Here is a 26,747-nt window from a genome sequence, read left to right as displayed (position 1 = left end):
CCTCGTTAAATTCTAATGGCTCGCCATTTCAGCTACGCTAAAAGTAATAACCCTTTGTAAATAGCGTGGTTTGTATTTCGGTTACGGAACAAATCGGGTTTTATTAATTCCATGTTTTGGGTAAATTCTGATATTCAAAGAAAGTTTATAATAACATGTTTAACTTAGGCTGAGTGTAATTCATCTCAATTTGTGTTAAAATATGTGAAATTACAAAATTACAAAGCGTGCATCCGAAAATAAGCCGTTGTCGTTGACTTCGGCGGATTGTGTAATTAAGTTTAGACTTACCAAGACGATATTTTATAATATATTTATTCTTTCACATTGTTTATTGACAAAACATATATCTGATGGAGAAATATAGGTTAATAAATAAGTTTCGATTCACATTACTTGATAATTATTCGAGAACAATGAAGGTGTTCGGACAAAAATACTAACGACCAATCAGGTATCAGGAACCTTTCCGAGCTAAAAGGGCACCCCTGTGAGTCGGTGCAAATATGCACCGCTATAAAAAATAGACTATAGATCAAGCTTGTCCGGAAATGGAAGTGTTTGATGTAAATAATTAAGACTCATATCAATGATTAGTAATTAAAATCCTTTCATTTCTTACCTCAATTGGAAGAAAAACAGTCTTAGTTTCAGGCGCTACTCGAATAACATTAAGTTTTGGATAACGTAACTTTCTCTGAGGATATGTCTCTTTAAAATAATCCAACACAGTTTTCCAGGTGTCTTTTTCAGCTTTAAATGTCTGCGTATTAGCACCGTCCTTCATAACATCAATCACCTTGTAAGTGCGAGGAACTAGATTATGGCTGACACGAACCTGTGCAAAAAGAAAAAAAAAAAAAATTATTTTCTAAATCATACCTTCCTGCACATAACCTTATCATAATTATCAAAAATTAATTTTTAGTTAACAAACTATTCTCCTTAGAAATACTAATAACACACTATTCTCCTTATAAATACTAACATTTCCTTTCACAATGTTAATAGGTTTACGATTATATATTATGCAGCAGATAGAACCCAAATACCTAGGATGATATGAGAGCAAATAAATATCAACTCTTGGTAGGAAAAAACAGGGAACATAACTTTTCCATATAATCGTTCTAATTGACTTGCTTAAAATCTTAAAATATGGTTCTCACTGAACTTGTTTTGATATTTGGATGCACGATTCGATTTAACCCTTTCAAATCCTGATTTGGCAATGCAGTAACAAGATATTTTTGGGGTTAGGATACCACAAGGGATCAAAGCTTAGAAAAATTAACAAACAAGATGAAATGGGAGTAAAGATTCATAAGATATAAAACTAAAACCTCCAAGATGGAGCTGGCATGAGGGCTGGGACTGAAGGGTATCATACGCCGTATTGAAGCTGATCACATAAACATTGGAAAAAAACCAAAAGCAAACTCAAACATTGAATTAACCCCCCTATTCAGGTAACGCAATCATCAAGAACAGCGGATAACTAAATCATAACTCTATTCATGTTACTTAACATAACAGTCAACGTAGACTTCACAAATAACGAAGCTGAAGAAAGATGTGTTGATTATAAGCGACCAAAAACAAGATGGCGGCTAAGCAACATTTATGCACAAGTAGCATAGCTTCTAGTTATAATACTAGTCTTTAGTGATGATATGTAATCCTTTACCCTGTGATTTACAGCATTGGAGGTGCTATGACAGATTCAATAGCGCCTCACTGAGTCTTTGCTTTGCACATTGAAACAGAGGCTATAGAGCAGGGGAGACAATATTGCTTTGATATCTCATGTCCACTGCATTCAAGGCTATGAGTTACAGAGGAGGGTGAGTGCCAAAATGAAAAAAATAGAGAAAAAGGCACTTAAAAGTTTGACAATATTCAATGTGAGATAACTTTTGAACTAAAGGAGCTAGAAAGCTGGTATTAGTCTCAAAATTTACCTCATCTCTTCTGCATTATGTTGCAAACAAAATTAATATATTTGCATTAAAATATATACAATTACTTCTGCCAACGAAGTTGGAAGGAGATTAAGTTTTACCCCCTGTTTGTGTTTGTGTGTGTTTGTTTATGAACAGCTTCCTAGCCACAATTTTAATCATAGAGTAATGAAACTTGCTGGGGTTAACTGTTATGTAAAAAGCTAGAAATGATTCAATTTTGGAAGGTAAAGGTCAAGGTCATAGTTAGGCAAAATGTCCAATTCACGTAATCAGCCATAAGTTTGTACATCGTTGTCACAGAGATTTCAAACTTGGTTCACATCTAATTGTATGAAAATCAACACCAATGAATACATGTTAAGATTGAAGGTCAAGGTTGAAAGTCAAGGTTGAGTCCAAGGTCAATATCAAGCAAAAGGTCAAATTCCGGTCATCAACCATACGGCCATGATTTTAATCATAAAGTAATGAAACTTGCAGGGATTTTAAACTGTTATGTAAAAAGCAAGAAATTATTAAATTTTGGAAGGTCAAAGGTCAAGGTCACAGACGAGCAAAGAGTCCATATTACATAATCAGCCATAAGTTAGTACATCCTTGTCAAAGAGACTTCAAACTTAGTTCATATATGAGTGTATGAAAATCCACCCCAACAAGAATTAAGCAGCCGTGGTGGTGATCTGCACTTTACTGAGTGCCCCTCTAATTTTTTAAATATTGCCAAAAAATGCATTTTCCTGACAAAAAAAAATATGGAAAATGTTTTTTCAATTTCGTTAAATACACTTTGATTGAAGTTAATTTTCTTAGAAATTGTTTTATACCAATTTTCTGTATGTAATAAGCATCAGTTATTCAGCGTACTTGTGTGCGCATGCGCGCGCAATGTGCACAAATTAATCATTAATTTTTTATACAAGTTTTGAGTACTTTTATTTTCGTGCTTAGCAATAATATAATCGTGTTAATACTATTTTTTATTCTATGGCAAACAAAACATGCACACATATTTATGTATGCATGTTAACAAAAAATTGCTGGAACGTGCGATGTCTCAAGATGACACTAGGCCGGTAGGAAACAGGAAATAAAGAACTGACCAAGTGCTTTGGTGTTATTATTGCACCTCCTAAAGGTCTCGTGAATTAAGAATACTGTACATTTAAATGTATTCTTAATTCATTATTAATGAGGTGTAATAATAACACCAAAGTACTCGGTCAATTCTAGTTTCCTTTTCCCTCACAGCCTGCTGTCATTGTATGCATTTATGTAAATTATTACATCAAACTAGTATGTGCATGAATCAATAATACAAATTAAATAAAGGAAAAAAAGTTATAATGGTAAGTATGATAACGCAACATTAATACACAAATAAAATGATCATCTAAATAAATTATTTTGTTTTTATCCAAGTTTCAAGTATTTTTTATTTTCCTGCCTAGCATTAATAAATTCATTTTTTGGGCTCGAGCCATGTCGTCCTGATGGAAGTTCCTTCTGGCAGCTTCCTACTGTATAATATTTCTGCGAGTGATATTACAAGAGAATTACCGTCAGGTATCACAGGGTTCAAACCCCAGGAAACTACTATCCAAAGATATAGTGTATAATCAGGGATGTATCCTAAGATAACCATAGATATCTGCACCCCAAACACACCTTACCCAGTCTAATCCACTAAGGGGAAGGATAAGTAAGGAGCCCCTATGCGTTCCTGCTTCTCATTCCTTTGAACGCAGCTGATGGCTACAATGCGGTTGATTTTTGGGGGCACTTTTTTCCCAAATTTTGATTTGTTTTGTGAATTGGCTTCCTCTTTTTCGCCAAAGTTGAATATCTACCTCTCTTTGGCCTTGTTTATGCTAATTTCGATTTTAGTTCCCTTCGGAGACTTAGATTTTAGCATTTGGTTAGAGGAAGCCAGAGCGCTTCTAGTCCTGCTAGCATGGCGTTGGGCTTAGTCCCTGATGGCCTCTTATTTGTCGTGTTTACTTAAATTTTTGAGTAAGTTTCACGTTAGCTAGTTTTGGTTTAGCATTACGATACTAAGGACTCAATTTTATATAATTTATAATTCTATTACAATTTATTATTTTAGTCTTTTTGTGAGTTTGTATCAGTTTCGGCTAGCCTAACCTAGAGTTAGCAGTTTTGTTGGGACTCCAGGCCATTGTGCTACAAACGTCAGAGTTTTTCAGGGCTAAGAAGGCAATGTTTTAGAGATCCACTTTGTTAAGGGTGAGCTCATTTTTCTTGTTCAGTTGGTTCGCTGACTGGCTAATGCCACAATCGTCAGAGTTTCACGGGGCTAAGAAGGCAAGGCAATGTTTTAGAGATCCCCTTTGCGAAGGGTGAGCTCAATTTTCCTTGTTCAGTTGGTTCGCTGACTGGCTATGCCGTTTCTTTAGTTTCTGGGTTTCTTCTTTCGTCTTGTGGTATCTGGCCAGGCCTATACTTTTACAGCAGGTCCGTCGGGCCATCGTGCTACATAAGCTCTATAGTTGGTTTACGGTATACCTTTCGAGTTCCCCTTTGCGAAGCGTGTGCCTTTTTTCCTGTCGGTGCACTGACAGTTGTGTGATGTACTATTCTAACCTTTTAGATATTTTGGTGGTTCTTACCTTCTCGAGGTGGGTTTCCTCATTACTGATATCGAACTTAAATATATTATTGTGTATTTTTACAATTGTTTGAAGGCCTAGCCCTTTTGGGTTCTGGCCTATTAATCCGACAGCATTCTCCTTTATAAAGAGAGTCGTCAGTCTGTCAGCAATGCCGCTACTTACGACTTCGTCGTCTCCGACGGCATTTCCTTTTCTAAGGCCTAGCCATTCGGGGTTCTGGCCTATTAACCTGGCAGCATTCTTCTTTATAAAGAGAGTTGTCAGACGGCATTCCTTTTCCGGGCCATTTTATAGTGATACGTTACTATGTTATTGATGTGGCCTATACTGCCACACTCTTTTTGTTACGACATGATGTTTGATACAAATTATCGTTGTTTAATTTGCTGCCGTCTTTACTGACACTGTCGTAACTGGCGGCAGTTCTTGCCCAAGCTTGGGTATGATTATTGTGCCCCTGATTTAGGAATAGCCTTGGGAGTTGACGATGCCGTACCTATCTGTGCCGTTAAGGACGGCATGGATATTTTGTTATGACGGCATATGATTTATGAGTACAAACCTCAAGTGCCATAAAGACCTTACTTCTACGACTTGCGAGGTATCTTTATGCTAGTCAGTTTTGGAGTTCTCTTTAGCAAAAAATTCTCCTTAACTAGACTTTTGATTTAACTATTATATTTAGTTAATTATTTCCATTACTTTATTCAGATCCTTTGAGGACATGGATTGGATAGTGCATCTTAAAAGTGCGATTCTATTACGATCCCCCTTGTCAGATTTTGGTTTAAAGAATACCCTTCTATTTTATCTTTGATTGCTCCAATTATCGATGCGTCAATATATTTTGTAAGGTAGGTGACTCCATTACCTTCCTATTAGGCCTTTCTCTGTGGAGAGAGTAGGATATTGTTTTCGATGAGCATTCTTGTTCCCTCTTTTATCTGAACAATATTCAAATGATAAAAGGGGACAATTTCAGTTGGCTTTACTTCTAAACTAACGCCATTAAAGGAGTCTGAATATCAAGGCCCTTTTTTCTCTTTCTGATCACAAATTGTAAATACACATATTTTGGGATTTAATTTCCCAATTTCTTGACTGAAATTTTGAATGATATTAACCCATTCCTTTCAGTGTGGTGATCTAAAGAGACTAAGGTACTCATGGTCGTTTTTTCTCTTTACACGCGGAATCTTCGAAGGAGATACATTGTTGAGTTCCGTTCTGTGCCAGGACGGTGAGGTATTCCTGTGGTCATGATACCTGCAGGATACATGCTTAATGCAGAAGAATGAAGGGTCCAATCTCCTATTGGGGCTCTCAGGACTGCAGTGTGTGTAAGGACTTACATTATTCTGGATGGATATTGGAGGATGTTTCTGATGACAACCGGGTGTTCTTCCACAAAAAGAATACTGAGCCAAAAGCTCCTTATCTTCCTTCTGTAGCTTGGAAGGATATTCTTTTTCTGAATGCGGTCCCATACTCGGTATTGGGGTACGCTCCACCTAGACCCATTCCTACCGTTCAGTTCCATGTAGATGAAACTTCAAGTTCGTTGAGCCTTGACGTGGACAATTTATCCTCGGTTTCTTCTTTATCTCCGGAGAGAGAATCGGCTCTTCTGTCGGTAGTAGATTTGGATGAACCCCTACCTCATGTGGATGATTCTTACTTGTCCGAATTGGACGAGGTTAGTGTGACTTCCATGAGAGAATCAGTGCATTCCGTTGTTTCAACTACTGTCATTACGGTGGCTTCTCTATCAACTGTTACGACTACGCCTTCCTTTTCAGGTACGCCTCTGGTTCCTGTCCCTCCTTCCCCGGTCGAGCCGGGCGAACCAACACTTCCTAAATTCTCATCTAACTTGGAAAATAGCTCCCTATTGGAAAACATGAAGGCCTGTATGGAAAGGACCCAAGAACATCAAAGAAGGATGGGTAAAGCCTTACAGGAGGATATTAATGCTTTGAAATCTCCAGAGGATCCTTCTAAGTCTAAGGTCTTACCTTCTCAGCTTCCCTCTTACATGCAACAGAGCCCGTGAAGGTATGCGGGTCATGCAGTGCTTTCAGAGGGTATTTTTCATGTTGGAGAGGTGCTAGGCTCTAATCCGGTTCTTGATCTGGAATTTTATCCAGATATAGAGGCCTACCCCTTTTGCTATGTTAGGTTAGCTGAAAGTGGCCCGTGGGGACGACACTATCCCTAACAAACGATCCTTCTAGTTCACACCAGAGCGCAGCATCTGGCAGTGAAGGAAGCAAAGACAGTAGGGTGTATTAGCACACAATAAGGTGCTTTTACTGAAAGGTTGGCCACTTTTATAGCACCCGACACAATGGTTTTTCCTTTTACTTCGAAAGCCTTTAAGGCTGTGGAAAAGGCCTTCAAGGAGGGTAAGTCTCTTCTAGTCTTGGAAGAGGGGAAACCTGTGTCACTCGTTCTTCCCCTTGACACTGAACACTGGTTGGATATTCAGTTTACTTTTGTTGAAGGGAAATTAGATAAGAATATAGCGAGCCGGTAGATAATGAAAGACTGCCGAGAATTCCGGCACACCTACTTAAGGCGGAATTGGAGGCTAGGGAGACTATCAGCTTTGATGCCTCTTCAATGCTTTGTGGAAATGATGATTGGTAATCCGTTGATGCCCCTGTCTTTTCACTTTTGACCGAGATGCACATGGCTACTTTTATGAAGGATCTTTTTAACTTTTTTCAGGTTCAAAAAGTCTGCAAGAAGCATGTTTTAGCATCCGCGATCATTCGCCATGAACCGAAGCGTCTTATTGACGCCTGTATTTGGGGTAAAGATCTTTTTCCACAGAATTTAGTAAAGAAGATCTTGGATAAAGCAGCAGCAAAACATGAGAGTCTTTTCCAGAGATGGGAAAGATCTCAAAAAAAGGGAATTTATTAATGAGGTTGGCCGTCAACCTAAGAGGGTCCGTACACCAACATACCTTAGGAGGCCCTTCATCTCTGCTTCAGGTAGTGCTTTGGAGAATCCTTTCACTGTTCCTCACCCAGTGACTTCACGGTACCCACCATTCAATTCTGGATTTGAACAAGGGACCTTGTCCTTTCGTCCCCCCAAGACTGAAAGAGGGGGTAGAGGTCGGTCCAACAGAGGACGTAGGCCAAGGAGTCGGGGTCTCCAAAGTAACAGGGGAACTAAGGGCACACATCCTCAACCAAACAATGAGGATACTCCAGTAGGGGGAAGACTGAAATGGTTCAAGGACAGATGGCTGTTCAGTCCTTGGCCACAAAGCATGATCTCCAGCGGTCTAGGCTGGAAATGGAAGAGACAAACCCCGAGGATCAAGAGATTTTTCCAGAAATCAACACCACATTTGGAACAATATGTGCAGGACCTTTTAAGAAGAGAGTTATCCGTTGCACGAAATCTATGAAGTTTCGAAGTCGTCTACTCTGCTTGTCTAAGAAAGTTTCAATAATTTCTCGAACTATTCTCGACTTGTCCCATCTAATTCTATTCGTTCTTTGTGACAAGTTCTGGAGGCTGACTATTTCGCAAATGACCTTACTACCTTGGGGGGTTTACACCATCTCTATAGATCTTACTGACGCTTATTGGCATCTTCCGATAGGTCGATGCTTCTCCCCGTACCTTGATTTCAGACAAGAGAGAAAGGCTTATATATTCAGAGCCATGCCATTCGAGCTCCCTCAGCAAGGGAATGCACGGAAGCAACATATCACATGGCAAGATTCCTCCAATATCTAGGATTCCAAATAAACTTCCAGAAGTCGAGGCTGAACGGGCTCAAGGGTTCCCGTTGTTAGGGATTCGTAGGAATCTAGAGACTTATGCCCTCTCTATTCCTTCTGCCAAGAGGAAGGAAATAGCCTGGTCAGTTTGGTCTTTCATCTACTTGAGAAAGACCACCAGACGTTGTCAGGAAAGGGTTCTGGGCACATTTCAGTACGTTTCTATAACAAACCCTCTCCTCAAGGTCAGACTCAAAGATGCAAGCAGGGTTTAGAAGAAAGGAGTTTCCACAGCTCCCCGCGATCATCAGAAGACGACCCCGGAGTTGCTTTGACGGCAACTCCGTCAGTCGTCACATACCAGGAGTTTTTCCAAGACGGTTCCGTTGCCCTTTCCCCCTCCTATAGTGATTCTATCTACGGACCCCTTACTGGACAGTTGAGGGGGGGGGGGTCATGCTCCACTCAAGAAAGTGCAAGGTAGTTGGTCCCAGAGTTTCAAGCAATTCCACTTCAATATTCTGGAGGCCATGGCAGTCTTCTTATTCCTGCAAAGCCTACAATTACAAAACGACATTCATTTCCGTCTCGTATTAGACAGCAGAGTAATAGCTCATTGCATCAACAGGCAAGGGTCAAGATCTCCCCAAATAAACCATGTAATGATCGCCATATTTTCATTGGCCAAGAGGAAGAGGTGATTTCTGTCTGCCTCTCAACTTCACGGAATCCGGAATGGGATGGCAGACCCTCTTTCTCGAACACATCCACTAGAGACAGAATGGTCTCTAGATGAATCATTCCCTTTCGTGCAGGAGGTAGTCCCAGGTCTTCAAGTGGACCTGTTTGTAATGAGCCTCAACAAGACACTTTCCAATTATGTGGCACCATATGTAGATCTAGAGGTGATAGGCATGGATGTGTTAATCATGAATTGGAATCATTGGGAGAAGATTAATGTATTCCCACCGTTCAATCTTCTCTTGAAGGTTTTAGATGAGTTCTGATCGTTCAGGTGGACAGCAGCCCTGGTTGCTCCTCTTTAGCCGAAGAGCAACTGTTATCCTTTGGTGACATGATGAACTCCAGGCTGGTACCTCTACCCAGCCCAAGCCTGTCTCAAGAAGTACAGAGGACAACTGTATTCGCTTCATCCTAATAACCAAATGCCCTTCTTCTCATGATTTTCTTGCATTAGCCCTGGGAAAAAAAATTTCAAATTCAACGGGACAAATTGGCATTTGCGGAAAATGATAAAACTTCCACTACTTTGAATCGGTATGAAACTTCGTGGAAGAATTGGGTTCGATGTGTGGAAGATAAAAGTCCATCTTCTAAATCTATGGATTTTTGTTTAGGCTTTCTAATCGACTTACATGCGAAAGATTTAGCACCCTCCATGATTGCATCATGTAAGTCGGCCCTAGCTGGACCCATTTTATATGCTTTTGACATAGATTTTAACTGTCCTCTTCGCCACGATTCCGAAAGTTTGCGCCAGGTTGAGACCAGCAGTTCCACCAAGGCCGATCTCCTGGTAATTGGAAAAAGTTTTATAACTAGCTTCGGAAATTGACGATCAAACAGTGCCTTTCCGAGTTTTATCTCAAAGAGCGATTTTTTCTAATCGCTATGGCTTTTGGTGCTCTGATTAATGAAATTATGGCTCTCTCTAGAGATGAGGGTTACATGAGGGTGTTCTTCAAGCATTATATGAAGCAATTGGATGAAGTTCGTCATTTTGTGGTGGCAGCAGGTAATGTTATAAAACCTGCTGCAACAATGTAGCCCTCAAGTGCGTCCTTGGGCATTCTTCCTGCTTACTTTCTTTAATAAGTAAACTGTTGGTTTTTGCTTCATGATCTACATTAAACAATTTCAAATATTTTAAAATTCAGGATTCAATTTAGTTTCTCTGAATTTTATAAGTGTACCTAGGTGAGCATACTATTCCTATTTTAGAACTGAGTTTAATATAATTCAGTTTCTTTGCTTGGGTTTGACACTGTATTTTGCATTTAGCCATATATGGCAATATTCTTTATCTTAAAATCTCCTTCTTAAGGAGTTCGGGGATATATCATCTTGTCTCCCCTCATGATTATTTAGGTAAAGAATTTTATCGGGAATATATTTTGGGATACACAGGTAGATCACAATGCTGTTCATATATACAGTAGGGTCCCGAATTACACGTGTTCTAATTACGCGATTCCTCAATTACGCGATCGATAGTTTTTAAAAATTAATTTTCCTGTATCTGCGAGGAGCATTCTAAATCCGCGAGTCAAGCACCGCGAAGCGTAGGAAATCTATTGTTTTCTTAATTGTATTGGGGGGGGGGGTGATGGTTCCCCGATGTCTGAGAAGGGGGGGGGGAGAATGTGAGAGAAAGATTTCTGTTCAAACATTTTAAGACTAGTTTTGGATGAAAAATGTTAAGGTTTGCCCATCTGTTGTGTGAACTTGTCGCTAGGCCTAGCCTAACTGTCCAACACCTATATGTATAATATTCCATATTTGTACTAATTAATTTTTATACTTACGTTGTAATTATGGTGAAAAATCCTTATTCATTAAACTTTAAATTAAAAACCATCAAAATAAAGACTATTTTATATCATGCTACTGCCAAACATGTCACCACAACCAAACCCATTACTTTGTTTAATACGTTCCATCGCCGATCATAACGAACTCGCTAACCAATTTTAACATATGTCTATAGGTTAACTTTTGCGGCAAAAGATATCTTACCAGGTACTATGTAATAATAATGTTATAATTAATGTTTTATTTATCCTTAGAAAATCAAAATATATGAAATATGAGCAATTTTGTTTCGTGTTGTTTTTTTTTTCCTAAAAAAACGCCTTCTTAAAAGGAAAACGTTTTTTTTTTTACGTTTCATCGTCGATCATAAACGCATTTACTCCTGAAAGTGATATTGAAGAGCTTTTACTAAAGATGTTATTATAAATAAAGATTATAAATAGGTGGTAAAATATCTATAATTAAAGTGTAGCAGCATCAAGAAATGTTGGGGTTCGCCCTTTACATAAGAATGTACTGTACATTGGATTAGACAGAACGTAGAAAAAATCAATTAGGGAAAAATCGGTATTCGATATCCTCTTCATCAGCATCGTCATTCGTCAATCGGGCTTTTTATTTTTTTTATTCTCAGTCGCTAACTAGTTATCGCACTGCCAAGATCTGCACACATTCCGATAATTCACATTTGAAGGTTTTCTGGGAGAGGATGGATAGAGAAAATACCGAACTATATAAAATGTTTTTATAACCTGTTAAGCGTCACCCACGTGATAAACCGTTCACCACGATCTACTCGGTACCGCCTTCAACTGTATATTCCGTTCATGACTTTAATTGCCTTTTACAAGCCGTCAGTCTCGTGATGTTACTTTACTCGTATAGTAAATATAGGATCACCACTTGGCAACACTCTCAGCATATGGGGACTGTGAATAGAAACTTATATGATGTCTGGCAACTATTTTTCTGAAGGTAGCTTGATGTTACAAAACTCTGGTTTGAACTGGTTTCCTATCAGTGCGCTCGGGCGTTCATGCATAAGTGGTTATTTGTTGTTCCTTTTGTAATGAAAGGTCTAAAGAGGAAGGTTATTTCTTTAGATGAAATAAATGATATTCTTGTTGTGGAATTTGATAATGATAACCTGTTTGATAATGAGAGCACTAGTTCTGAATCCTCCAGTGATGAGTATATTGAAGAAACAAAGTTTTCTTTCGATGTCGAAAGCGAAAATGACTTCTCATTACCGAATGACTGGACAACGAAATTTCACAAAACTATAAAGGGAAAGGAAACGCCGAGAGAGAGAGTGAGAGAGAGAGAGAGAGAGAGAGAGAGAGAGAGAGAGAGAGAGAGAGAGAGAGAGAGAGAGAGAGAGAGAGAGAGAGAGAGAATAAAGTGGATAAATAATGTACAAATGTATGACGAACATATTTGAAAACTATACAGGAAACGATATGGAGAGAGAGAGAGAGAGAGAGAGAGAGAGAGAGAGAGAGAGAGAGAGAGAGAGAGAGAGAGAGAGAGAGAGAGAGAGACCTATCCCTTTCCTTTTGTTGCTTATCCAGGCGTAAGATTTACGATTGAAGATAAAAAGAACCCATTAGAATATTCAGTATTATGTAGCCATTTGAAATTAAATAATAGTAGTATTAATTGTTTTTTTTACTCAACCATTTAATTAATATCCCTACTTTTAACTATAATTACGAATTATAAGCATAAAGAAATTATATTAACTTTGAAAAATTATCATTAGTGAAATGACCGCTCAGGGCAAAAAAAGCGTGATTATCGTACAGCAGCCTATTGCACACTTGCGCCTAGTGGCAGTGTTTACGTGTGGGAGTGTCATCATGGGTATACAGTACTATACTGTAATTTTTAAATATTGCTAGATACGTACTGTATCAAACCTTGAAAACCCGTTTTTGTTTTTTGTATCTATAGGAAATAATTCTACATCATTCGGAAAATACTGAAAACAGTAAGCTATGCATAGTACAGTAGTAAATACTACAGTCATAGAAAATTATCAAAACTTTAACAACTTTTTATTGTTTTATTTATCCATAAAAGAAATTTTGTACAGTATTTTATAAAAAAAATCTATAAGAAGGATTTCTTACAGTATTGTTAAGATAAAAGCTACAGTATATATATATATATATATATATATATATATATATATACATACATACATACATACACACATACATACACACACAGTGTATATACAGTATATATATAGCTAGAAAGCTAGAAATGGAGTGAAAAAAAAAATTGACGGGTAGGTTGCTGTTTGCCGCCATGATGTGTTTCGAAATATACGAATTTCCAATTACACGAGGCCTTTCATCGACCAAATTCTCGCATAATTCGGGACCCTACTGTACTGTATTAAAATATTCTCAAATAGATGGTCTTATGAAAATGATATAATGTTGGATGATTTTATTGCTAGACTTAATTCCTAGTAGAATTAAACTTAGCATACTATAGTCAATTTCTACCAACACTGCACATTAAGAATCTATTCAACGATGAGTATTAGTTCTTCAATGATTACTCACTACACTCATGATATTGGTAATATGTGTTCTTCACAACTACTACAGGGAGTGTTCTTCACCAAAGGGATGGTGGATAGAGGGTCACAGATCCTTCCCTTTAAAACACCACCATATTTACCAAATCAAGTTAATTTTGGATTCTTTTTAAGGTAGAAATTTATGATTATACTTCATCATATAAGTGGTGAGCCCCATTTATGGCAGGTTTTTTCTAGGGAGAAGCCTTACACCAAGTATAAATAATTCTCTGGTACACTTCCATCAGGACGACATGGCTCGAGCCCAAAAAAATAAATTTTTCCTACGTCAAAATCCCTTATATTATTTTTCATGCCATAACATGCAAAACACACACACATGTGTATGTGTAAAATAAGTATGAATTTATGTATGTATATTACATCAACCTAGTTTGTGTATGAATGAATATTAAATACAGAAAAAATTTATAATGGTATGATAACACAACATTAATACACAAATGAAAATAATGCAAATAAATTATATTGTTTTTATACAAATTTCAAGTACTGTACTTTTATTTTTCTGCCTAGCATTAATAAAATTATTTCAATATTATTTTTACTTGCTACGACATGCAAAACACACACACAAAATTGCCTATCTTCCAAAACAATAGTAAGAGTAATTTTACCAAAGCAATCATCGCCATATGGCTGCGCAACATAACGTGCACAAACCTGTTTCTTTGTTCTTCGAGAAACATACACTTTGCTCCTATTTCTCTTTCTTTTTGCACATAATGAACTCGATCTTTCACATTACTTATGTCTATGCCCTCCCGAAGGTCATGGGCTACTCACAGACTGTTGGGCATCCATGATACAGTGCAAAAACTAACAAAATCTTACAACTCAGAGAAGGCTGTGTGAGTTGAAGGTACAGACTAGTGGGACGAGCCAACGCTTGGATGGTGGCTGCTGATTGGCTGAGAGTCCTTTCGACAGTAAGGCGTATTCCCAGTGGCCATGTAATGTAAACATTAGTTACATTCGCTCGTAACGTGCTATACCATTCCATACCGGAGAGTAAATCATTTCACAAGAAACGATTTTTACATTACTGCCAATGTCAGAGATAGGTTTGTGAAGTATTTTCAGAAACTAAAATGGTTGGGGAATACAATATGTATAACTCAATACCGACAAAGGTGGTGAATACGCTCATCTATAACTAATAGCCTCATTCCCTCTTCCAGCCTTTAACAAGAGAGTACTTGGCAACCACAATGCAGCACATCAGACTCCCCCCCCCACCACCCCAAATGACATATCATGCAAGGCAAAAGCTATATTGGTGAAATAAAAATAGTACTTCAGTCATTTCATCACAACAAAAAAATTAATACACAGTAATTCCTCGCCACTTCGTGGTTCAAGTTTCGCGGAGTCACAAGAAAGAAAATATTTGTGTTAAGCAAATATTTTGGGTAATAAAACAAATGATGACGTGACTACGGCAGGCACAAAGACATTGCTTTGTGACCTCGATGCTCTGAGATGCTAAATCAACATTAGCCAAGAGCTGTATCCGGTTGGCTGCATTTTTGATGATCTATCATTTTGCTGAGTCAAATTTCTTTCCCACAGGGCCAGCGGCAGAGAGGACACAGTGGCGGACATAGTAACTGTGGCTGTTATACAATGGCAGCCACCTACCCCAACAGAGACGACTCCCCAGGGTGCCACATAACCCCAGATCAAGCTTAAGAAGATTCAAACAAAGAAAAAAGTTCAGTTAAATATCTGTCCTCCCAGAATATTCATCGAAAATAAAAAGATTAAAAAATACCACTACATCGCCAGCCGTGTTGCAGAAAGCAGCGTTGTTTCATCGTAATGCGTGAGAGAAACAAAACGGTTTCCCAGGATGCCAGACAAAGAGAGAAGCTCTCTCAGAGGCTTTGTCCATACCCACAGGCACTCGGACAAGGCACGGGATTGGTTCTTAGCGTGAGATCGACGAATGAGAGCACATGTGGATGTATCCCATGAGCTGAGTGGCTGTGCATCATCACATCCTCTCCCTGCTTCTTCCATTGTTTATCTCGCCACTCTCGTTCATGCTGTCAACTGTGTCTCGCATATCTTAGTGTTGTGTTCGAAATTAACTTTTCGTTACGCCCTTACAATGCCTCCTAAGCGCCATGCCCCTGCGAAAGATTCCTCTAGTGAGCCCAAGAGGAAGAGAACGATGATGACCATCGGTGAAAAGGTCAAACTTTTAGATATGTTGAAACAGGGCAGAAGTTATGTATGCTGCAGTGGCAGGCCATTATGGAGCGAATGAACTGACGGTGCACTACATTATAAAAGACGTAGCTAACATCTGCAAAACTGCTGCAATAAGCTTCAATAAAGAAGCAAAACGTGTGGTAACTCCACGTAATAAGAGAATTGTGAAAATAGAAGCTGCATGAGCCTTGTGGGTTGCTGATTGCAGTAAAAAAAATAAATGAGTTTGGACACATGGTCAGAACAAAGGCCAAATCTCTCTATGATCAAATCTTGCCAATGACAATGACAAAGGAGATGCTGCTGAAGCTGCTGAAGATGATTCTGACGAACCTCAAGCCAGTACTAGCTCTGCCACGAGTGATTTGCCTCCTTGAGAACGAGACTTTACAGCCAGCAAAGGCGGGTCGGTAAATTTCAAAAGAGATACGGCCTCAAAAGCATGCCTTTGTATGGTAAGGCTGCCTCTACCAACACTAATGGATATCTGACAATGCGGAACTTCCTGAACTAATTTAAAGGCTTCATTATACCTGTGCAGTAACACCATCACATTCATTATACTGCACAGCTCTGTCATCGAGAGAGAGAGAGAGAGGGAGAGAGAGAGAGAGAGAGAGAGAGAGAGAGGAGAGAGAGAGAGAGAGAGAGAGAGAGAGAGAGAGAGAGAGAGAGATAGATTGATTTTCACCCATTGCGGAGAGCTTCGGACCCCATTACCCGCAATAAACGAGGAATTACTGTATTTAAATATTCTAGAGGACTTTGAAGGAACATTATGCATCTTTCATATTTCAAAATCGGTGAAAAATCTAAAAACTACCATTGCTCATGTGTTATTAAACATTACCTTTAGTCCTTTCAGCTTTTTCAACAACAATTTTTGTTGTCTAAAATCCAGAAGTTTGTTTAACGTTCCTGCATCATAATCATCCTCGGATATTACATGATTCTCTTTCATGAAGTCTAGTAAGGGCTGCTCTTTGTAAAAAATAGCATGAGCCACTGGAAAAAAAATGGTAATTGATATAAAATAAAGAGAACAAATTATAAATATCATAATACAGATTTCCATAAATGAGGATAAAAAAGTTCACAGTCAAGTAAAGCATAAATTCAGTATCAAAACTAAAGAACCCCATATTCAAACTTATTGTTTTCATGTACAGTATACTACATAAATGCATTTGCTATAAAACTAAAAAATCCCAAACCTTTTAATCAATTTGTATTTTTCCTAACCATACAAATCTGAAACCTTTAATAGGAGTATGGCTTCTGTGTAGGTGGAAACTGGCTGTTAAACTATTAATGAGATAAACACAGCTGGCTGTTAGGGGGAAGGAAAGTCCCATTAACCCAACAGGGGTGGTCGAGGCAGATAGTGCAACTTTGAGGTCTCAGCTTTGTATGGTTAGGAGAATACAATCAATAAAAAAATTTATGATTTGTTCCCATGTGTAATATAAACTTTCGACCTTTAATAGGAGAATTATGCTGAGGAGGTGTGGCATTTTCTGAATCAAAAATATCAATGTACTTTGGCCCAGTACAAGAGCTAAAGTCATGACTCCTGTTCAACCTCCAACTACCGGACCATAGGGATGTCGGTGTTAGGATAGACCTACACTATGTAAAGTGGACGGTCTTAGGAGAATCTCAAGTCTAACAGACTTTGTGTCCAAATGTAGTGGCATTTATAATATTGATGGGAATGCATATGTTTCTCAATCCCCCCCCTCGTAATGAAGCATGAGGGAGAAACTTCAATACAAATTGATGTAAAGAAAAGGTGATCTATTGAGTAGCTTACCTGCATTACTCATCTGTTCCAGCTGCATAATGGCATGACTGCTAGGATCCCACGAGAGAGGAAGATGAAAGGAAAAAGGGCCAGACATTCTTACCTTTCATTCTTGGACTTGTGTCGTGACGGCTATCTTAGACAGGATACTTCTTATTCCATGAGGGAGCTAGGCTTGCTACATAACCTCTTGAGCACCTACCACAGGTCCCAAGGGGAATGCATCCACGGACTTATGGGTATACTGCTGCAGATAGTGGATGGTGAGGGTTGTCTGGCTCTTCCAGACTTCTACCTTCAGCACTTGCACCATGGACAGATTTATCCTGAAGGCAAGGGTGAAGCTGATTCTTTCATATGCTCGCTTTCTTAAAAAGGCCACTCGAGGTTCTATCCAAGGAAGGGGAAGTACGGCTAATGGTTTCATGAAGCCAGGAGATAGGTTTCTAGAAGATTGGCTCCTTCAACCTGCCAGTGCTAAGAAATAACCTTTTGTGCTCTGGTCAGAGGCACTGGTTTCTCTTGAGGTTGCATCTTGGTTCCCTCACAGGACAGAGAAATGGGTCATCCCGATTGCTAGTCGCATCTTTAAGGGAGAAGATAGAGAAGAATTTGAACCTCGAGTCATGGGTTGCTGGGTTTTGTATCTTAGCCACGAACTCAGGCACAAAAGATCACACCCTCCTTCCATCCCTCGGAATGACTAATGACAAACTTGATGTCAATGAAATTTGCCTACCCTTTCTCCAAGGTGAGCGTCAGCAAAAACACTGTGTTAAGTGTAAGGCACCTCCCTGATGCCATTTTTAATGACTCTTACGGCGAGAATTTAAGAGAGGCTAGAGCTCTAGTGATGTCCCAATATGGGTTTTGAGTTCACTGGGAGAACAGGACTGCTTGAAGCTCCTCATCAGGTTGTTAGTCTTTCACCCGAGACTGAGTTGAGCTTCTTTCGGCACGGGTAGACTAAGAAATCAGCTATTAATTGCATTGAGGCTCTGACTAGAGAAGTACTGTTTATGACACCTATCATAGAAGATGGCCCGTTTTTTTTAGTAAACAGCTGCAGAGGATCTAGGAAGGCATCCAGACATTTCCTATGCAGTGCCTCAAACAAAAAACCTTTCAGTTAAAGGAAATACTAGTTTCCACCAGTGAAATGACAGGGAGGTCACCGAGTTGTGGAACCTCTACATGTCCGGATGACAAAGAAAGGTTGGCCATTTGGGTAGTTGCACTGGTAACTGGACTATGAGCATCAGCAAGTCCAGAAACCATTTCATACTGCCTAAAAAAGTCATACACATCTCTACTGCCATGTTCATTAAATCTTTCACACCGAAGTACCTCTCTCATAAAAACTGTCTTACACACTTCAAGTTAATTCTCACTATTATCTTCACTGCTTAATCCTTGCTCGTTTCATTCTCTCTAGTTCAAATACAATGAATCTAATTCTACACTTAAATTCCAATCCCTAATCATACTCTGCTTACCATTTTTCTTACCACTTTCACCTATTCATGATCCTCACTCACATCCTGACCTTTATTCCTTTCTTTCTTCACATTACTTTTACCATTCCTCTCATTCTTTCTGTTCATCCTTACTAAAGTAGAGGCCACTCCTCCAACTGCACCATCAAGCATGAACATTTTCATCATTTCCATTACTTGACCCATCATAGCTTCCACTCATTTCTCCATTCATTCCTCATTCTCTTGCATCCTTATCTCAACACCTTCTTCCACTCTTTCTAAAGTCCCCTCTAGTGCTTTCAGTTCCCTTCTCATCTCCTCATTCTCGCAACACAACCTCGCATTCTCTACTGATAACTTCTCTTTCTCTACTGACAACTTCTCTTCCCTTTCCCTACATAAACCGTAATTCCTCCCTTAACCTTTATTTGCTCCTCCATTTTCATCAGTCTTAATCCTAATCCTAGATCCTAATGGCAACCTTCGTCCAACAGTCCAGTTCCTTTCCCACCTCAGCAGTTCTTTTTCAAGCAAAAACTGCCAAAATTTCCAGTAAAGAGGAAAATGTACTCTTTGACAGCAGAAAGCCAACTGAGATTATAGTGAGCACTGCTGGAAGGGTAATTACCTGCCGGTGGTGTACACGTCGTCGTCATCATCATCATCATCATCATCATCAGTTACAACCTGTTAGAAAAGCAGGATGCTATAAGCCCAAGAGCTCCAACAGGGAAAAATAGCACAATGAGGAAAGGGAACAAGGAAATAAATAAACTACAAGAGAATAAACAATTAAAATGAAATATTTTATGAAAAGTAACATTAAAATAAATCTTTCATATATAAACTACAAAAAAAACCAGAGGAAGAGAAATGAGATAGAATAGTGTGCCCAAGTGTACCCCCAAGCAAGAGAGCTCTACCTCAAGACAGTGGAAAACCATGAAACAAAGGTTATGGAACTACCCAAGACTAGAGACTAGCTTTGATTTGGCAGTGTCCTTCTCATAGAAGAGCTGCTTATCATGGCGAAAGTCTCTTCTATCCTTACCAAGAAGAAAGTAGACACTAAACAATTATTGTACAGTGCAATAGTTAACCCCTTGAGTGAAGAATTGATTGCTAATCTTAGTGTTGACAGATATATGAGGACGGAGGAGAATGTGGAAAGAATAGGCCAGACTATTCGGTGAATGTGTAAGCAAAGGAAAAATGGGCCAAACCTGGGAGAGGGATTCAACATAGTACACTACTGTCTGGCCAGTCAAAGGACCCAACAACACCAGCAGTAGTTTCTAAAGAGGAGGCTGGTGCCCTAGCCAGCCTACTACCTGCCATATTCCAGCTCCGCAGTTATCCTTCCCTTATAGTAAAGAAAACGATGATTGGCATTTGTGTAGGAACAAACATATTATAAAGGAAAATGTTTGTCAAACATATTCAAACAGAACATCATCACATTACTACTATTAGTCAGTCAGATTAATGAGAGCTCAATACTTTGAATAAATAAGGAGACAGCCAAAGAAATTATGAATAAATGAAAAGGTTCACACAAAAAAGAAACTATTTTTCAACCATTTGACCGCCATAAGGTATAATTTACGTGGGTGAAAACTACTCCCTTTGACGATATATGACATAATTTAGCTCCAACAATTACCTGTTTTTTCTCTTTTAGAAACCAATGCAGGATAGAATACTCATAGTATACCACACTAGACATACAGTAAATGATATTTTCTAAAGGTGTTTTATCACAACAACACATATACAGTACTATACTTTAATTACTAGTCACAAGGAAATTGTAAAAAAAAAAATCAAGAGATAAGGTGACAACAGCAGCTATAAGAAATTATAGTTACAAATAATGGTATATTCTAAGGAACAAAGAATGTAGGCCTCAGTATCAACTAAATCAAAAAACTAAATAGGATGTTTGTCAGATTGATAGCCTTATATTAACCCATTTAAAAGTTAAGAAAAATGTTCCCATTCAATACTTTTAAAGTCCATTTAGAATTTTTCACTATAACGTTTTTGCAATATTGCAATATATATTGCCAAGTTCCTAAAATTTCACTTATCATTCTTTAATGAACAATGTCAGCTAAATTTGTTTTATATGCGAACGGAAGTAGTTCATTCATGTACCGTTTTCCTTATATTAAATGTGACAAAAAAAATCTTGAGCAAATAATACATGAATATTAGGTAAGGTTCATTGAAATTAAATAAGAAAGAGCTCACTGCAGAACAGTATTGCATATCAACAAATACACCCAAACCTTCTTACCATCAACATTCAGTAGCAATGAAGCATTTTTCCAGGATGCAGGTCTAAGTGATGCAAAGAAACCTCGTTGAGCTACCTTGTCACCACCAATGCTAATAACTTCACTAAATGGGTCTTGACTATCCTTTGAAAAAAAGCTGTTCTGTCCTATCAGTAAGAATTCTGTACAAGGTGTATGACGAAACATGATTTCTATTAACTGGAAAGAAAAAGAGAATCTTAAATCAAAATCTTCTCTACAGATATTAGTTTTATTGTGCATTGGCAAAAATATACGGTACCTTTTTCTAAAAATAAAATGCAAACATTATTTCTAATAAAATCTCATGACTTGAAACAATTTCATTTGACAGACCGTTCTCATGGACATACTGTATCATAAGCAAGATTAGCTAACAATATATTCTTGTCTGTGTATTTTGTGCAAATTTTATGCTGTTAGTCTAATTTAGTTGTCATCTGTGACACTTCATGCATCTTTCAGCATCGCCATAACAGAAAGAATGTAAATGCCGTACACAGTGTTCTCAATTAAAGGACAACCCATGTAATGGGTCGAACGGCAATTTCAAGGCCAGCCTAATGTTATTACACTTTTATAATAAATATTTTACTACACATATTATAATCTTTATTTTTAATAACTTTTTTACTAATAGCCCTTAGTATCAATACTTATCACTTGTATGTACAAATGAGTTTGTTTGTTCGTTATGATTGGCGATAAAACGTGAACAAAACGTTCTGTTTTAGGCTGCGTTTTCTTTTAGGAAAAACATATTATAATATTGCTTTTATTTCACTTATTTTTAATTTCTAAGGATAAAGTAATTAAATCAACATTAACCCCTTTGGTACAAGGCACCGGTCCCTGCTCAGTAGCTGTATACCAGAATTATAACTCTTGGAGGAATTTTTTTTAACCTGCAATTGCATATTTATATATTTCCATTTTTATTTTGTTACTGCTCAGTGATTATATAATAATTCCATAATAGATAGCCTTTGAAATATATAAAAAATGACAAATTCGTAGATAATTTGTATTTTTCCTAACTATACAAACCTTAGCTATTTATTAGGGGTTATACTTTCGGCGGAGCTGAAATGACGAGCCATTAAAATTTAGCGAGGGTAACTACCCACACGGCTAGTTAGCGGGGGGTTGGGGGGGTTAGCTTCCTACCACTCCCATTCAAACACCTGTGATTTAGTCACTTTGCTTGGAGGTAGGACTTCAAGGGGGATAGGGATGGCGGGCAAGTTTGTATAAATAGCTAAGGTTTGTATAGTTAGGAAAAATACAAATTATCTACGAATTTGTCATTTGTTCCGTAACTGGAATACAAACCCCGCTATTTATTAGGGGTGACTCACCCATTAGGAAGGGTGGACGTCCATGCCAATCTGGCTTTTGGCTTTGCCCGGGGGCTCCTTATCTGAGTATGTTAGTACTCAAAAATAAGGAATCCCTGCCCTTGCTAAACCTTGCTACGCAAGGTCCGCCACCTACGCAAGCTGTGTGTTGAGACGTGCAGAAATGTGACTGTCAAGGTAAAGTTATTCCGAGTCTATGTAGGAAAAACCTGATGTAACCAAGACTTCCCAATACCACCTCGCCAGGGTATGGGGACGCAACAGTATTAGCTTAGTACTAGGTACACAAGGGAGCATGGTTTACCTGCAGTGGTTTGAGGTCAGCTTATGCAGAGAACCCAGGATGCTGCTTTCCCCACGAGAGGGTAGGATGAAGAAAAGAATAAAAGCCAAACAAATCTTTTCATTCACGCAGACTAAAACCGGGTAACAGTGCCCTCAACCTTCTGCTACTTGTCCAATAAGGAGCTTGAGGTATACTGTACAACCAGCTGTTGTGGAGCCACCACCAGACCGATAAAGATCGTATCAAGTTCCTGTGGGTCACGTCTTGCAGGAGAAAGGTTGTGAAAGTCACCTGGAGCATTCACATCCTTTCTTGTAAAACCTGTCACAGAGTAATCTGCTAAGAAGGACCAGGGGCATAGTTATGCCCCTGACACTGTGAGTCGTCATGTCGAGATGATGTTTTGGTGATCCTTCTCTAGTCTCTCCCGGTGCTGATGACAAGAGAAGGGACCCGGGTGGGCTGTTGCCGTTTTCTTTAGGTAAAGTCTCATACCTTACCCTGGGTATAAAAACGGATGATCTGGATCGTCCGTTACCGAGTGGAGACTTGTGTAGGATTCGTCACCTCTGGAGACTGTGTCTGGCGACATACTCAGGGACGAAACTGAACATTGTCTTTCGCCCTTCTCAATAATGGGCGATGTCGAAAGAGAGACTATGAAGTTCCTTAACTCGTATGGTTGCTGTCCGAGTGTGTAGGAACATTGTGTTCTTAAATCAGGAGAAAATTTGTTGCCTGGTGAAGTGGAACATAAGGAGGTCCCTTTAGGGATCGGAGAATTTGCACCAAGTTCCAAGAGGCAGGTCTCAATTCCGACAGGGGAAAGGTAAGTTGTAAGTCCGTATGAGTTAGGAAAAGTCTATTGATGAGAGGGTGTCCCTTTCTTTCAGTTTGAAGGTGAAGAATCAAAATTGAATGATCTTTACCTATCGAAACTGAATAGAGGGTCTCTTTCTCTTGTATATACTCGAGGATTCCGCTATTGCTGGAATCGAAATATCGAGTGGAGAGACACACTTTCACATGACACCATCCATTCAAGACGTTATACTGCCTGGTAGACTGATGCTGAGGAATTCCTCAGATATCTAGACAACCTTTTCACAAAGAGGTATTGGGTAGTCTCCAGGCGTACAATCATAGCAAAGCTATAGCTTGTGGTAGGTGTCGAAGTGGGTTGTCTGTGATATGGAGAGGGTTCTCTTGGAGACTCTATCAGGAGCTGCAAAAGGTTTGGAATCCATTCTGCATAATGCCATAGCGGAGCTATCAGAGTCCTCGAGAGGTTGACCAATGTTCTAGCCTTCTCGAGTGCCCTTCTCCAGATAAAACAGGGACGAGATGTAAACATCATTGTTGTACCCACCATTGTTACCAGAGCCTTGGGGTCTAGTGCTGGGGAGCAATGGCAGCCTGAGATTCAGGAGCGTTGCGAACAGACCCTTAGTAGGAGGACCTCGTAAAGTTGGGACTTTGTTGACTACAAGGCGATCCAAAGTCCATTCGGTATACCTTATCTGAGATGCTGTGCACATTTTGTTGGCGAGCACGTTCTTCTAGTCTGGAATGAAGCGGGCTGATAGTGGTACCGAACGGACTTTGAACCATCTTAGTGTTTATACTGTTAGATGGGAAGAGGCTACGAGCAAGTTCCTTCTTGCTTGTTGATGTGAGTCTCTATGTGGTTTGTGGTGTGTCGTCCATCACATCACTGAGTGGTCTGTTAGGAACCGATGAGGCTGCTGAAGGACCGGAAAGTTGGCCTTCATCTCTTACGAGATTTAAGTGAAGGTACTTTCGGACTCTGTCCAGAGGGCTGAGGCCGTGTGGTGCAGCACTATTGTCCCTCCTCTCTTCTTTTTCCGACTCAAGTCTCTTGGAATGGGAGTCATTCTCGTTTCGAGAAGGTTTTGTGGAGATTGGTGTCTAGAATCATTCCCAGATACACCTGTCTTCTGGGAGGGAAGTAGGGAAGACTTCCGTAGGTTTATCCTGATCACTGGATCTTGGTAAAAAGATTTCAGAAGTTCCAGTGTTAATGCAAGGTTGCCACCGAGTCTGCTAAGGTCAGTCAGTCGTCCCAAGACAGAAGAGACAGAAGCTGATCCTGTGAGACCAGGATGGGTGTGGTGGAAAGACCGAAGCACGGTGCCTTGAACTGGTGTTTCTTGTTTGTCTAGACTGAATCTTCCAACCTTCCTAGATGGATGGTTTGGACCTGGGCGTAAGTGTCCTTTAGGTCCAGTGTGCAAATGAAGACCCGAGGTCTTAGCCCTTGTTCGAACTCCAACATGGTGTGGACATTGACCCAAAGGGACAGCTCCTTGCGGATCCTTTTGCATGGAAGATTGTCGATGCTGGAGTCTTGACTCGTGTCATAGAGGTTCAGGCGCGATACCCAGTGTAAGAATTCTTCTCTGAGAGAGAATTCCTTTAACTAACAGAAGGAAGGCAACGCTTAGCCTTACCATGAGCCCTGATGGGATTGACGCTATTCCTTAGAATAGAATCAATCTGGCGAATGTTAATCAATGGTTAACCGTTGGGTATCGTGGTTACTGTGCAGTTGGAGAGTGCTCGCAAGTAGTTCCCTGTCGACAAGCCGTTGATGAGGGTTGTCGAACGTTTGCCGATCACTTTAGTGAGATGGCGAACAGCCAAGAGCGAGAAGTATGTTGTCTTCTGATCTAGGAAACTACAGGAAGAGGTTGACTAGTAAGTTCAACTCACAAACTGCTGGCAAATTGCCCATGACCGATGAATCAGTGGTCTGTGAGCCGATGGTGAGTCAAGAAATCAGCAAGCTGATTATGGTACCCCCGGTTGGTCAGAGATGAGCAAGCTGAGTTCAATGATCGAAGAAAGATGAGCTGCCCATCGGTGATCTAGTGATCAGCAAGCTGATGACTGGTTATTAACTAGCAATCGGTGATTGGAAACGCTAGCAATTGGAGATCGTTAGTCATTGGAGGGACTAGAGGTCCAAGATCAGCATTGAGCTAGCAATTGGCGATCTGGTGATCAGCGACCTAGCGAACAGTAAAATGTGAACTAGCCATGAGCAAACAGTGATCTACAGATCAGACTGTTGATGCTTTCCTGTTTGCTGACGGTGGTCTGTCAAGGAAAAAAGAAACTTCAGAATATACAGGGACCAAGGATTCCCCGTTTCGATTCTCCTTGTAGGATGGAATCTTCGGGATCTTGAATCCTTCTGTGAAGCCTTATTCCTCTTTTCCCGGTGGCAATGTGTTTGCAGGGAGGAATGGGGCAATGGTGACCTGTCCAAAAAGTTTTATTCCTTTTTACTGCCTATTGCGCGAGTGTAGAAGAGTACTGGAGCGATGGCATACAGGATGATGCTGGTGCTCAATTTCTGCCTGGAAAGCAGGCAAGCGCTGGCTCTTAGGCAAGCGCTGGTGCATTGGATCTGCGAGCCTTGACTCTTTGGCAAGAGCTGGCGCATTGGATCCGAGACTGTAACTGCGTAGGAAAGTGCGGAAGAGCGCTGGAGCGCAGTAAGGCACTATGTAGTTTTGTGCATTCTCCCTAGAATGCCCTGAAGCGTGTTACTGGTTGCTCAAGGGTGGGTGCATTGGTGCGTGCGTGAGAGTACTACGTGGAGACTACAGGCGGACGCGTGCGGAAGACCATTGGCGCGGGAGACCATTGGCGCCCGCACGCAGTAGACTGTCGGCGTGCGCAGAAGGCTGCGTGTGCGCGCGCAAGATCATTAGAGCGCGCATGCGCGAAGGCTGTCAGCGCACACACGCGGGGAG

The 26,747-nt window shown here is 39.8% G+C and overlaps 1 protein-coding gene across 2 annotated transcripts in view; it reads right to left on the bottom strand.

The window, feature by feature from the left end:
• The window catches only part of LOC137654496 (protein argonaute-3-like), a 188,513-nt gene that overhangs the window by 91,179 nt on the left and 70,587 nt on the right, over window positions 1-26,747 (bottom strand). For both annotated transcript variants that reach the window (XR_011046643.1, XM_068388165.1), the window contains exons 5-7: window positions 21,303-21,501; window positions 16,572-16,726; window positions 623-838 (exon numbers count right to left, since the gene is read on the bottom strand). Coding sequence is in view for 1 of the 2 variants with exons in the window: in XM_068388165.1 (XP_068244266.1) it covers window positions 623-838; window positions 16,572-16,726; window positions 21,303-21,501 (570 nt within the window). In the remaining variant the exon portion in view is untranslated. The remainder of the gene's footprint in view (window positions 1-622; window positions 839-16,571; window positions 16,727-21,302; window positions 21,502-26,747) is intronic.

The sequence above is a fragment of the Palaemon carinicauda genome, chromosome 15 (assembly GCF_036898095.1).
Source record: "Palaemon carinicauda isolate YSFRI2023 chromosome 15, ASM3689809v2, whole genome shotgun sequence".
Taxonomy (NCBI): domain Eukaryota; kingdom Metazoa; phylum Arthropoda; class Malacostraca; order Decapoda; family Palaemonidae; genus Palaemon; species Palaemon carinicauda.
The sequence above is the reverse complement of the archived record's forward strand: the minus strand, read 5'-3'. Positions and strand labels throughout refer to the sequence as shown.